Genomic DNA, 15,661 nt, shown 5'->3' with positions numbered 1-15,661 from the left:
ATTTCTCACCCTTCCATGATTTATTTCATGTATTAAAGTTTGAAACTTATTCTCAGGTATTCAACCATGGAATCATTCCCTATCACTGCAGAAACAGATGCTTGAGAATCCTGTGACACATGTCTCTGCAGTTTATTCATTTCTTATTAGCTTATGTTTTTCTTCATTTGTGGTAAGGTTATCCACCCACCCAAAAAGATCTATTTCTATTTTATCCATTAAGATTTTATTCAGTGTAATTTTAACTATCTAACATCTGAACCATCTGTATTCTTTGAATACAGTTTGATGTACAATGTTGTAGATGTTACATAAGCAGCAAATAAAAAGCAATTATATCTGTTTTAGTCCATGGTGAGGGGGAGGAGGGAGACCCCCCAATAGAATTGGTTCAACCGATTTGTTCTTGCTAGGAAAAGGGAAAGCAGCTGGAGGCCCCCCACTGTAAGGAGGTGCAGGGCTCTGATTTCCTGCAGCATCACCAGCCCGCTGGAATGACTTCCACTAAATCCTACTTGCTGGATGTTTGGGACTTGAATTTTAGTCTTTTTAGTATGTTTTTAGACTTTCATTATTGTTTTAGTAATAATGTTTATGAATATTTTAGTGACTGCATATTCTTGTAAAATAATCAAGAGTCCAGTGGGATTGTGGAGGGTAAAACAATGTAGTAGGAAGAAATCTTCCTATCCTTGTGGAACATGGCTGTATAAAAATATGGTAAACCAACCTACAAACATCAAGTAAATAATACCAAAGGCTGCCCAATCTTTTCTCCACAAGGCTTCATCAAGGAAAATATAACAAAAAAAGAAGGGATTGAGAAGAAATCATTTCAAAAATTAAGGTAGATGCTTTACATTAGGTGCATTGTAGAGCTCAACTCTTATTCCATCCTTGCTGTAATCCTGCAAATATCTCACCTCTGAAGCTGTTATTTACAAGCCAAAAGAAAATGCTCTTAATGCCAATAGAAGCTTTCTTTGAAAAGAAAGGGGACTTTATTGGAATGGTGACAAAGTCTGGTCAAGGTAAACTCCCGATTACCATTCCTGAAGATCTCAGCATGTTCTCATACTATCAGCATTCTGACATGTAGATATTACTTTTATCTCTACAATTAACATTTTATTTATTTATCATTTGTAGGGCCACCCATCTCACAACAATTACTCTGGGTGGTGTATAAGACAACTACTAAAACATCTGCATGCAACCCATGATGTCCAAGGTTAAAGCAAAACAAAACAAAAACCAATCAGAAAAACCACATCAACAGCAGAGCTTGCCTTACCATCTGGCCCCAAAGCCTCAGGAAAAGTCTTCAAAGCCTTTAAAAAGGCTAACAGGGTTGAGGTTGTTTGGCTTTCCTAGAGGAATGTATTTCACAGAGCTGCACTACTACAGATAAGACACAACTTCTGGGTCCAAGAAGATGACATTGTTTAATAGTAGGACATAGAATATGCTCTCCTAATTAAAACTGGGGGTTGAGCAGAAATAATGGAAGATAGGGAGTGCCAAGCTATACATGGCAAAGGATGGGGTTACTTGAAGGGCTGCCTTCTCCCATAAACATTCGCCCACCCCACAGGCTGTCATAGGGAGGGCATGCTCCAGTTTTCCTATTTTAAACTTTGCCACTCATGAGATTGAGGACACATGCCTTTTTGGTGGTTGCCCTAGGAATGCTCTGAAATGTTCTTTCCCAGAACATACAACAGCCCCCAACTCTGCTTTAGGAAAGCTTTTAAGATTTGGCCTTTTTCCCAGGAATTTGGGTCAAGTTGAGTGGAGTCCACTTTTTATTATTTTACTTATTGTACCTGGTTGCCATTTTATATTTATATAATCTATTCCTTTACGTTATTTGTCCCCCAACCCCACCCCACCCCCAGTTTCTGGCTTGTTTTTCTGTTGCATGCTGCCCAGTATCACATTGTTTGAGTCGGGTGGACTTATACATTATTAAATGAATTCTGGATCAGCTGAAGCTTCCAAATGCTCTTCAATGTTCAGCCCAAGTATACAGTAGTGCATCATGATAATTCAAACTAGAAGTGGCTAAGGATTGAATCACTGTGGGAAAGCTTCACTGTGCAGGAACAGGCACAAGTGACTCACAAGACAAACTTGTACAAAAACCCTCTCAGCCACAGCTGCCACCTATTATTTGAGCAAGACCTGCAAGTGCCAAAGCTAACATCATGCCTACTTCATTTTAAAGATTCAGTTTTGTTTAATTAACGATTAATTAAGATTAATTGCTTGTCACAAACAATAGGCCAGATTTTAAAGGCCAATTGCTAACAGCGGATTCATTTGATTTTATTTGTAAAAGCAACAATGGTGCAGTGGTTAGAATGCAGTATTGCAGGCTAAGTTTGCTGACTGACATCAGTTCGATTACCGGCTCAAGGCTGACTCGCCTTCCATCCTTCCATCCAGATTGTTGGGGGCAATACGCTGACTCTGTAAATCGCTTAGAGAGAGCTGTAAAGCTTTATGAAATCTACTGTAAGTTCTATTGCTATTTACCTTTATTTTCTTACAATCCAGGATAGTGTAAATAATATTTCAGTCTCCTATTTTCCCCAATAAAAACCTGTGGCTGAGGGAGAGTGATTGAGTCAGTCATCCAGCTGGCTTCCATGTCTAAGGGAAGACTAGAATTTAACAATCTTTAAAGCAGCAATGTAACTCCTATGCCAAACTGGCTTTCTCGTCAACCTTTCTCATATACCAGTGACACCAGAGAGTAACCTATCACATGAAGTCAAATTAAAATGTCATTTCTTTATATTTTCTTTTGAAAAAAATGTACCGTATATGCCGGCGTATAAGATGACTTCCGCAAGCGCTAAAATCGGCGCCAAACACGGGGGTCGTCTTATACGCCGAGTCGTCTTATACACCAGAAATACTGGTAGTTTCCGGCATATAAGATGACGTTCTAGGAATGCGGCTCAGCGACAAAGACGGGGCTCGTCTTATACGCCGGGTCGCCTTGTACGCCGGCATATACGGTATGTATAATATTTTAGTTTAAATACTGGCTACTTCCTTTAGTATGTATTGTGTCTGACCAGTTTCCTAAATATATTACGTTTTTAACTTACCAAGAGGCATGTCTTGCAGAAGGACAGAAGGCACATATCTAGATAGCTGCAAATCTTCTAGAGTGAGGTAAAGTAACTGTATTCTACTGAAACAGCAAAACCTTTTAAAACCTTAACTGAAAAAAATTGTGAGATGTATTGCTTCCATTCACTACAATTCTAATTTTAGTAATCATTTTCCTAAATCTAAAAATTATAATTTGAGGAGTTAAAATAGATTACAAACTCCTGCTACTAAACTAGCCTTTTGAATTTTACAAAGCTCTGCCACATTTTATGCAGTAATCTGATAGACTTTGAAAGACATTGAGCAGAATTTTAGGCTACTATATTAAAGTTAGAGACAAAAGAAATACTATCCCCACAACAAAGAGCTGATTTCAGATAATCAAACAACATAACCTTAAAAATTTGGACTGAGCCCAATCATGCACTTAACACTCAGGTTAAAACTGCTTGATCCATATGGGTTAATTCTCAAACACATTGGAAAATAAATAAAAATAATTAGATTAAGTTTTTTTTTAAAGCTAGAAAAATGTACTTTGGCTGAAGTACATTATTTATCTTTTAGATTTTTTTCATTACCTGGGTTTCCAAGATTTTTCTAAGGGAAAATCATCCCCTTGGGGCAATTACTATCTTGGTCATGAGCCAGTATGTGAGATTTTACAACCAAAAAGAGTAAATGTTAAGTCTTTATCAACAAAGAATTACATAACTTCTTGAAACAAATGATTATCTTGTGAAATAACATAAAAATGCTGGAGGGGGTGTGTCATTACATTTGAAAATTATGAGCTAAGGATTTAGAGTCACTTTTGATTTTTACAAGAAAAAAATAAAAACAGACTACCTTAAATTCCCATGGTTTGCTCTGCCAACTAATAAGTGCTCAAAGTGCTATCTGCTAGATATTTAAGAGAACAGAGATGGTTAGCTTACAAACCATTGAAGCCATCTCTAGATTTTGGTGATGCTTCATGATTCTAGCTAGTAAAGCTAACATCCATTCCTGTATTTTGAAGCCTCAACAGAGAAGGCTGTTCACCATGCAAAATCTAACTGTATGAACTACTGAAATTTTCTTTCGGGACCCATAATTTGGGGTTCATCTCAAACTCAGATTATGTCAGCCTTTCCAGGTAGGCTGGCTGGGAAACAAAACTAGATGAGCCAGTTCTACATTATTGTAAGGCTATAATCTTGCAAGTCTGATAGTACGACTCTCCAGCCCTCTTTTTTACAGCCTGATAAGTTAAGGTGGTTAGTTTCTCACTTTCTTTCTCTGTCCGTGATGTAGCTGTGGAATGCTTAACTTTGCCATCATGTACGGGTGCTACCTTATTCATACACAACAGAGAAATCAATGACAAATGCTTTTAAGCAGGGCTTTCTTTCTCATAGAACGCCCAGAACGGAGTTCCGGCACCTTTTTTGGATGGAACCTTTTGGGTAGGCAAGGCGGTTTATAAGACTGTGTGAGTTCCGGCACCTTTTTTTTTTTTTTAAAAAAGAAAAAAAGCACTGCTTTTAAGTGTCCTAAAGATTCCATATGTGACTGCACTACTTGTCTTTTCTTGTCTAATGGAATAATGCTTAGGCCTTAACAAGCTAAAGATAAAAATCAATATACTGTCTCTCCTGGTTCAAGGATGGATATTCAATACATCTTAAGTAAAAAAAAATCACACCCTGAAACACAGAACTGTAATCAATATATTAAAACAACTTCTTCAGAGAGTGTAATGGTGGGAGACAATGATTCCAGTCCTCCCTTCAGCGTGGGGTTGACTGGTGAATTTGGGCCAGACATTCTCTCATAATTCAACCCACCTCACAGGTTATTGCTGTGGGGAAAATAGGAGGGAGCATTAGGTAGGTCACCTTGAGTTATATAAAAAAAGGCAGGATATAAATGAAATAAATAAATGTAAGTTGTGGAGCAATTGTGCTAAACGAATAAGCAAGCAAACCTGCTGTTACACTTTAAAAACTAAGTGCTACTTCTCACCACATGGTAACTTCATGGAGGTTGCTTTTGTATGTGGTTATGCCACATGATGGAGTATTTCTGTGGACTGCTTCTCATGATATAGATTTTTCAAGTGGCTTCTTAAAACTGCTTCCACTGAACAGTGCTTTGTGTGCATGCCAGCTTCTCATGAGAAGGCAACTTGCCACATGCTTTACTATCCCCTCCCCAAAATATCGTGCCTTTGAACTGATTCTGTATGCCAGCTGTTTCCCAGAGCAAGCCATATCATAATGGTTTGCTATGTAAGGCAATTATCATGTAAGGACAATTTCAAACAGAATTTTTGTGGTGATTCTCAGTAGGTACCATATGATACCATGGACCTACTGAGAGCAGCAGCTCCTCACCATGTTATTTTTGTGCATGCAGTTGTAAACAGCTTGTGACAATATACAGACAAAACTAGGAAAGTTTGCTGCATAAAATGACTGCCTGAATATTATTTTCCTTAAGTTCAATCATATCGGATTCTCAGAGACTGCCTGGACAAGTCCCTGCAGATTTTTAGACAAGGTTTTTCAAAAGTGGTTTGATATTGTCTCTTTATGAGGGCTAAGAGAAAGTGACTGGCTTAAGGGCAACCAGCTGGCTTTGTACCTAAGGCTGATCTCCCAGATTCTAGATGCCACCTCAACCACTATATTAAACTGGCTCGCTTGTCCCATGAGATTTCACCAAGACAATTACACTGGTGTTCAAATGTTTGTGAACCCTTCTGAATTTCACTATTGAATATTTCAATAAAGAAATGAACAAATGTAATATTTGTACTCATTTGCTTAATTGGGCTCTTTTAAACTAGTTTTAGGACTTGTGTGGAGAACAAATTCACATTTTAGGTCATATTTAGGTCACATTCATATTACTTAAAATCTATTTATCAGTGCAGGTAGTTCACATATTTGGCATAAATTATTAACTATTAACTGATACATACTTTTTATACTTTTTAATGCCAGTGTCTAAAAAAACTGCTCAGATTTGTGCAAAGGCCAGTGAAACTGACACAAAACCATGCTATAACGCAAGCAACTTCTGAAACTTTTAATTAAAAAAAAATCTGTAGCATATCAAGAAATTCATTTTATAAAAACGAGTCAAAAAATTACCAAAGAAACTTCCTTATATAAAAATAAGTCAGGAGCCCATTGGGTCTACAGACCCCAAAGTGGATCAAATTTCATACATGAATTTAGTAACATAATATAAAGAAATTGTAGTCTATAAAGTTATTTTATTATTTATTAAATTTATATGTTGTCCATCTCACTATCGAAATGGCATCCATCTCAACCTTTCTAATGCTGTGACCCCATAATTCAGTTCCCCATGTTGTGGTGACCCCCCAGCCACTTATACATCACCGGGTGCCAGGGGCGTGGCCAAAGGGGGAAAAAATGGCGGACAGCCTTGTTTGGCGACCCCCATGAAATGGCCGTTCGACCCCAAATGGGGTCCCGACCCACAGGTTGAGAACCACTGATCTAGTCTATAGTATTTACAATTATTTAATATTTCCAAGATCTTAAATACAATTTACTTTAATCAATGAAAATTTGCCTAGTCCTGATTATTTATTTATTTATTTAACAATACTGAACTTGGGTGGTTCATTGGGGGTCAAATGACATATAAATGTAATATATTTTTTATTATTTCTATTAACATTGTTGTGCTTCAGAAAAGCTTCCTAGACACTGGTTACAAACAGGTCAAGTGTCTGATGCAACTGAAGGAAGGAGGGAAGGCCTATAGGAACCCATTCTTAATCCTTCTAATCAGTTTCCCAATGCCCAGATTAATTTCCCCATTTTACCTGCCTTAACTTTCTCTCATTATTCCCCCCAATCCAAAATACACAGATAATCTATACTGCAACTGACAAGCAACTGACACTTTTATTTATCAGCTGGAGGAAAAGTTGCTTTGCATATGGTTTTCTTTGACTGTTTCCAAGATGCACAAATGAGGACAATCAAAGTTCAGTTTTTAAGCTAGTGTTGGTAGTTAAAAAGAGTACAAATTGCCACATTGAAATATCCTATAATGAATATGAAAGAATTTGTAATGAGTAAAATATAAGAGTTCCCCATCCCTAAGCATACTGCAGTTGCTCTTAGCAAAATCACATACTGTTCCCAATTTATAGGAACTTTTGTTCAGATTAAAGAGAATGAGACTTTAGATTTGCAAACAAACGTTGAATGGAAAAGTCCCCCCAACAAGTATCAATTTTTGTATTCCAATAAATGTGCCTCTCGCAATAAAGGCCACTGACTCTCCCCAGAATGCAGAAGAGAAAAGGGACTGGAGTAGCTTATCTGGTGAGATCTGCATTTGGTTATAAATTAGTGTGTGGTCTACTTTGTACTTGCAGGTGGCCAGTGGTCCTACATCTACTCCTCACAGCAGATACTATAGAAATCTGATATTTGTGGATCATTATAGAAGCAAGAAACTCCTGGTATTATCAACTGCTCCTCAGTCTGCTTCTGGAATAGAAAACTGCTGCAACTGGTATATCAACGCTTCTAATTGCAGATGTTAGATGCAGTACAAAATTTAGAGCAGTCCTTCCTTTCTTCAGAATGTTAGCTTTAAACTACCAGAAACTCAAACTCATGTTCAGGGACTACAAATGGTACAAACTTCAAGGACATGATGCCACTAGATATATTTGCTGTCATAACTCTTCAAAAAACACAGAAATTTATACATATATAATTCAGCTTTAAAATATTAGAATTTTCTTCCCACTCTTTTAAATTACCATGCTCTTACCCATTATTTTCCCAGCTTGATTCCCTGAGAAGAGTTCTCTCCCACCTCATTAGTTTCAGCCCTTACAAAATAGAGGCTTTACATACCTATTTTGTACCTTATTTTGCCGTCAAATACAAATTACAATAACTAGAAGTATATTGATGTTATGGCTTTGCTTCTGAAAGTCAGCTGCAAGATTTGAGGATGCTATAGCAACTGAAAAAGTCCTACAAGGCCTATACACCAATGTTTTTCAAAGCTGGCAACTTTAAAGATGTGTGGGCATCAAATCTCAGAATTCCCTAACAAGCCTGTCATAGACAATAAATTATCTACCCTTGATATAGATGAAATACAGCCATGGGTAAAATACACAAATGGGTACATTAGTATGTGAAGATGTGAAAGGAATTTTTAAACTGAAACATTTCCATCATGGGCAAAGGCAAAACTAGCACCACTGTTGATTTTGTTTTAGCTTCAAGTGACAACCTAAATCTTTACTTTCAGTGACAAGAACTTTGTTGATAATTTTTTCTTCTGAATTGTTGTGAGAATTTGTAATTATTTTACTAAATTATACATTTACAAAAGCCTAGTAGCTTTACAATATCCCTTCTTCAATGCAGTTCAGGATTCTTTCACACAAGGTACAGCCAAATCTAATGAAAGTTGCTCAACATTCTACTACTATTTCAACTATTACAAATATTGCTTCTGCAATATTTTTGACTTAATAAAACTATTCTGATGAAATTGTATACTTCATTATAGGTACATACAGAGAAGACCCAATAGCAAGGGAAAAGGATGATTGTTACAGAAGTGATTTATTTTCCCCCGCTAAACAAAAATGGACTATATTCTGGAATAGTAAATTTGTACCTTCAATAATGTATAAGTATTTTTTTCCAGAAGCTAACATACAAGATTTAACTCAATCCTGTATTACCTGGTGATGTATAAGTTAATGTTTGCATTTTAGCTAACAAAATTAAAATCTTTGATATGTTAACTGAAACTAAACGATCCCACAGAAGTCTCTTGTTCTGCTTAAATACTTTAATCTCAATGACAGATAAACAAGCAAAATTAAACTCTAAAGGAATGACAATGTTAGGAAAGTAAGTCCAATCAAAATAAGACAACTGTATAAGAATAAAGATCTGAGAACTGCAGTAGGAAGTACTGGAAAATTCAAAATTTACATTTATATAAAATAACATTTGTCCTTTAGCACCTACATAGATCAAAGAAGAGCCATTTTTGGCCTTAATTATGTGGTTACTCTCTAACGTTCTACACAATATGTTTTTTATTTCAGTAAAATATAAACATTTAATTTACTCTGTAACACTGGTTTAAAAAGTATACATATACTATTTCTTACATATGGTCCTTTTGGAAGTGGGTTTAATATGATGATTACTGGATATTTGTGAACAAAGTAATTACTACTTCCAGATCAGTTAGCCAACTTTTAAAAACAAACTTGTTATTCAATTACTGTAATGTAGTTTCAGTCTTCAACTTTTATCCTTTTGTAATGTGTTGTACCACAAAATTTCTAAGTGATGTTTGAAATTCAGGTGAATGCAACATTATGTAGAATAATTAATGATAAGATTTGAGTTAGTTCAAACAACTGAACAGGAGTTGAAAAATAATTTGTAATTCAAACCATTAACTCCAACTGAAGGGTTCTTGGTCCCTATACTATTTTACTTTAAATAGTAGTATCTGATTTCTAGTAATGATCTCTTATGAACGCCTAAAATGTCCCTTTTCTGCTGATGTTTACATCATGGTGTTACATTTGCAGATTTATGTTCCTCTTTTAGACTCTGCATTTTTAGTCAAACTATATATACACGTTGCTATAGGATGGTCCCCCAGTGCCTCCTGTCCTGTGGCCACGCCCCCTTGTTGTGAGTGTGGCACCCTGCCTCCCATCATTGGCTCCTGTACAAATCGTGCTGGGGATTTCTCCCTTTGCCAGTCATATTTCTTTGCTGTTGCATGAGACAGTGGTTCTGGTCTTGCATCAGCTGCGCCCGTTGCACTCGTTGTGAGTTGTTACGCTGTTGTTCCCACTTCCTTAGTGCCTGATAAGTAGGCAGTAATTCTATGTGGCGATTATATTGAGTGTTCATCCAACAGCCAAGCCTCCTTCAGTAACCAGCCGCCTTTAGTGGGGGACCATCCTATAGCAACGTGTACCCAGATACATCCAAAGCGGGCAAAGAGAGCAACAATAAGAGAGGCGGTGATCCCTGAGCTTACAAGTATACAGACGGATGCGAGACTATTAGAAGCAGAGTGCACAAACTGCCGGTCTTATGAGCAGGCTTTCAAACCCCCGGCATTCCACTCTGACGACGTCGGCAGTTAGCCAATGAAAGCTAAGTTTATCAAACAGTTGTTACTTTATTAAACAGTTGTTTTTATATTTATCCCAGTGTTCAACTACTTTTCTCAACATGAATATATCCGGGATTCGCATTTTTAGTATAATTAGAGAATATACCCAGTCCTTTGAGTAATTTTGTTGCTTTTCTTTGAACTTAGGATTTGTAGTGGTCTCAGAAGACTGTGTGTTGGAGGATATGTTTGCAGATAATAGAAGATGGTCTTCCTTTGCTAGGAAAAGAAATGTGCAGGAGCTCCTAATGGGAGTTGAGAAATATATAGCAAAAGAAATATAATGTTGTCTTTATTTCTTTTCCTTCCTGATGCTCACAGTTCAGAGAATGTCTATGTGAGGGAGTGAAAATGAAACAAAAGTTCTCTGCCATAAAATAATGTATAACGCCTCAAGATAGGAGGAATTGCGTAAATAAGCTCTATCCTGAAATAGAACTTGAAGAGCAGGTTTAAGTTAGTTATATATTGAAGCCAATAAAAGGGACAATCTTAAAAACTGCCAACTGAGCAGAAATTATTTTGCTTCTTCCTTGATGGCTATAATCATTGTAATAATTTCTAGTAAGTGAATAATTTTGTGGAGTAGCATTGTTCACAGGCAATGATAAATTAGACTATTTTAGAAGCCTTGCTTATCAGAAATAAGCCAGCAAATATAATTATTTCCACTTACCGTTTATTCCCAGAAAGAAATGAAGGAGTCTCCAGTTTTTCAGATCAATGAGATCATTTAATGAGCAGTTCCTGGGTGCCTTTACAAAACAGCTGATTTGGTATAGCTTGCTGTTCCAAATATGATTATGAAAATATTGCCATTCCCTCTAGATCCTCAAGAAACTTTATGATATTCAGTTTCTTTTTGTTTTTATTTTTTCCTGGGCTGCTGGGCACACATTGAAATAATACTCTGGGCCACTAACAATTTCTAAGAATGCTTTGGGATGCAGAGTAAGCAAACACAAAAAGCCCTGTGTATGTTTTGTTCAGTGTAATGTAAGATCTAGGATACTTTACTGGAACCTCTACAAACAAGCCTAAGTAGTAATGAAAAGCAAATTCAAGTTTATGATTCTGGCTTATTTGAAAGAAAAAAAGGAGATGAAATTTAGGATATTATTCTATAGAAATGTTCATTCTTAAAGTATATTTGTTAGGTTTGGATTTACAAGAGGAAAGAAAATTATGTTTAGAACAAGATTAATCAGTTTGGCCTAGTGGATAAGATACCAGGCTAGAAATTGGCAAAAAGTGAGTCCTAAGTTCCACCTTAACCATGAAAGCTGTTTAAGTGATTTTGGGCCAGTCACTGTGTCTCAGTCCAACTCACCTCACAGTGTTGTTGTTTTGGGGAAAATAGGATTTGGATTGGTAGATATCAAACCTCCAACTAAGTACATTAGGCAGTGTTCTCAATTTGTTCCAGTCTGGTTTTCTCTGATATCCCCATAGCATTTATGGAGCTAACTATGACTATTCTGTGGAACACCTATATGTAATACACTTGAGACTAGAGTTCCTATTCAGGTGATGTGCCATAGCTAGAATGGGGAAAAGAATTCTGGTAACGCAATTCAATGCTTCAATCGAACCTCGGTTGGGAGAAAGGTTTAGCATTGGTTTAAATTACTAACTACTTGCTTGTTCCTCAATTGTACAAATGCACGGGTCAACTGTAGCAATTTTACCATAGCCAAATAGCTGAAAAGAATGAAACCTTGGAGAAACCAAACTCTTCCTTTCCTATTATCAGATAAATAAAATACAGCCAAAAATATACATAGAGAAGACAGTGTTCCTATATATCCCAAAGGGGATCACTATACTGAAGTACCTTCAGACATAATCACGATATGTGTAACACATATTTAGGCAGCATATACGATCAATAATAAAAAATATCAGAAATTGGATGATGAAATACAGTTGCTTCCAAAAATCAACCGATAATGGAAGTTACCTCTGCAGCTTTATTAGAACGCTCCAATCCAGACATATTATCCCGCATTAATTGTTGTAGGAGCTGTAACTGAGCAACACTGAGGAAGAAATCCAGACCTGTTGTCATATTCACTTCCAAAGAATGGCCACATACTAAAATTTCCTAGGAAAGAAACAAGTTTGCAAAACAAATTCTATTGGTTACAGCTGATTCTTGATATTTATATAATTTTATTTTTTAAGACAATATAAACTGTTTATATTCCCTAAATTGTTTATTAACATTTTCTCTATCTCCTTCAGCAGAAAAGCACTATGCACCATCTGTAAAATAAAATCAAGTGGAGGAGTGATGGAACGTCATACAGCTATGGTTCCAACAAGGTATTTAATGATTAAGATACTTTCTCTGTTTTTCATGTATTTCATGTGTGAGGTCCTGTTTCTTTGTTGTATTAAATTCCGGGCTGTCAGAGCCCTTATTCATTTTCTTGCCAGAAAATTGTAATTCTCCTTTCTCACAGAGATGCATTTGAGTCTACAAGCACATCTTAGTTTATAATGAAACTATATTTTGCAGCTCACAGATAGCCGATTCAATTGATTTGTAGCTGTCTGCTAATTTGGAGCATAGATAAATGACCATTGTCCCCTGGCTTTATAACCCACACACAAAGCAAACAATCATGACCATGTTTTAGAAATTAATGAAAGGAGAAAATGAACAGATTTGCTTACTAAGCAGGAGATCATATCTTCTTGTTATAAAAAATATGTGCATATTCATCCTTAGTAATCTGTGGTAGATTTCTCCCTTTCTTACTGAATATCCAAAGGGAGTACATTCAAGAAAAATTAAAAGCGCTAAAGCATTCACATTCCTGAACAACAGGAACAGTAAAATTCATCTGTTACTTTGTACTACATGCTTTCTTTACTCATCTATTTTTTTTTTTTCAAACTCTTTTTTCAGCACACATGCAATACAAGACAAAGCTGTGGAAACTGGGGCCATTGGGCAGCAGAATAGGCCATGCTTTATATAGAGCCCTTCAGTTCTATTCCTGGCCATCCCCAGTGACAGAAACTCACGTACCATGACTACAATCCTCTTCCAGAAAGAATGAAAGCCCAAAACCTCTCTGCAAAGTTTGAAATGAATTGATGAGAGCTAAGGGAAAAAGCAGCTGGATGCTAAAAAGACAATATAAACTTATTTAAAGAGAAAATAAGCTTCCTTGAAACAGTATTTCCTTTGGGTGATCTAAAATTAGGCTTTGACCTTTTTTCTTATAAAAGAAATTATCAATTGGAGTCCTAAATGATCTGCTTACCTCTTGACATTTAAGGATATTTAGGCTGATTTTCAGAAAACAGGCTCTGAAACATGATTTAAACATAATTTTGGGCATGGAAAATAATCTGACATTTCTTGCAATTGGCATTTCAACTTAAATCAGTGTATGTTTCATTTAAAAGCAGAATTTATTATCCATTAGACATCTTGCGACAATGTTGAAGGAGAGGAAGAAAACAATTCTGCCTGGACTCTCTGTTCTGGCCCAGGATGGATAAGTGCATATCACACAGTATTTTAACACAATTTAATGTATCATTTTAATAATTAACAAATGTGCAGATATAAAGCTAAGTTGTAAACATCTCATATCCAGTACTGACCTCTGTGTGTAAATTCTCTGGGGAAATTACTTTTGTGAAAGTAATGGCAGGAGCTGCAGTTACCCGTGCAGTAAAGTCTGTTAAAATTGGAGTTAAAATAGCTCTCCGTTCTTGATGGTGTTTTATGCTAAAAAATAAAATGAAATAAATGCACACTAAATGATAAACTCTTATGCCCAGAAAACTATTCCTTTATATTTGTAAATATTAATTTCTTAGCCTAGTAACATTATTGAAAAAATTCTGCTGTGAAATTAATAAAGGATGAAATACTGTTACAATAATGCTCAGAGAACATTATATGTATACAGATAGCATATACCAAAGCTAAGAAAATGCTCTAAGATTATTTTTAATGCTATCAATATTTTAATATAAAAAATTTAAATATTCATGTTAACTGATATCTGATATCCAAAGAGAGGATTATTCAACACTCACTGCCTATTGGTGAATCAGCAAAATAAGCTTTGCAGAATATTTAAATATTTCTCTAAGAAAAGAGGCTAAAGCAGGTATTGGAATTAATGAAAATGTTAAAATAAACTGAAGTCAAGACACTATCTTCAGATGTGAAGGTTTTTTTCCAGTGACTCTAAAGAGATAAAAAGAAATAAACCGGTGCTTTCTTTACTAATTTGCCTACAGGGTACCACTCTTTAATGTTCCACTAATTTGGTACACGTATTGACCATGTGAGTATCATCAGTGAGGAATGGTATAATGTAGTATGATCATCTAAGATAAGAAAGGCTGAGCGACAAAGAATGGAGGCCTTTGAACTCTGGTGCTGGAGAAGACTCCTGCGAGTCCCCTGGACTGCAAGGCGATCAAATCGGTCAGTCCTAGAAGAGATCAACCCTGACTGCTCTTTAGGAGGCCAGATCCTGAAGTTGAAACTCAAGTACTTTGGCCACCTAATGAGAAGGAAGGACTCACTGGAGAAGAGCCTAAAGCTGGGAAAGATTGAGGACAATAGAAGAAAGGGATGACAGAGAATGAGGTGGCTGGACGGAGTCACTGAAGCAGTAGGCATGAGCTTAAATGGACTCCAGAAAATGGTAGAGGACAGGAAGGCCTAGAGGAACATTGCCGATGGGGTCGCGATGAGTCAGGCATGACTTCACAATTAATAAAGTATGATCATCTAGGCATCTGCTACATATTTATCTTTGAAACAGAAGGAACATTTCAGAAATATTAAAATATATGACTCTTTTTTGTACTCTGTTTTGAAAAAAACATTTGTTTCAAGTATAGTACTGAGAAAACAAGTAAATAAATGCTCCAGAATATATCCCCACAAAATAAGTATTAGAGATGCAAGTGATCATTTTTTTTCTTAAACAGAAATTGGGTGTTTAGTGTTCATTTGGTGCTCATTTCTATACATTATTGTTCTGTACTGCAAAAGAAACTGATCATTTAAACGCTATAACAGAAAAGGAATAAAATTGTTCTTTCCCTTATATTCTTGAGAGAACTACCAGTTAAGTTATTAGGTGGCAGGAATGAAATCTATGTTCTTCTGGCCTTTAAAGAAATAAAATCATTTTTTGTTTTTAGCTTGTATTTGCACCCCTTTGCTAATCGACAAAGCCTTGCACAATTAAACAACAGGTGAATTTTATCAGAAATCTCAAGGCACAGAAACTGAGAATATCTTTTTATCAGAGCTTTCCTGTGAAATCTACTAGGA

The 15,661-nt window shown here is 36.1% G+C and overlaps 1 protein-coding gene across 4 annotated transcripts in view; it reads right to left on the bottom strand.

The window, feature by feature from the left end:
- Positions 1-15,661, bottom strand: part of VPS13B (vacuolar protein sorting 13 homolog B) — a 317,155-nt gene that overhangs the window by 124,485 nt on the left and 177,009 nt on the right. For all 4 annotated transcript variants that reach the window (XM_039328885.1, XM_039328881.1, XM_039328884.1 and 1 more), the window contains exons 32-33: positions 13,963-14,089; positions 12,302-12,445 (exon numbers count right to left, since the gene is read on the bottom strand). In XM_039328885.1, coding sequence (XP_039184819.1) covers positions 12,302-12,445; positions 13,963-14,089 — 271 coding nt within the window. The remainder of the gene's footprint in view (positions 1-12,301; positions 12,446-13,962; positions 14,090-15,661) is intronic.

The sequence above is a fragment of the Crotalus tigris genome, unplaced genomic scaffold, assembly GCF_016545835.1.
Source record: "Crotalus tigris isolate CLP2741 ecotype Arizona unplaced genomic scaffold, ASM1654583v1 scf7180000024384.25900115:4084858, whole genome shotgun sequence".
In the NCBI taxonomy this organism is placed as follows: Eukaryota; Metazoa; Chordata; class Lepidosauria; order Squamata; family Viperidae; genus Crotalus; species Crotalus tigris.
This window is presented reverse-complemented; position numbering and strand designations above follow the sequence as displayed.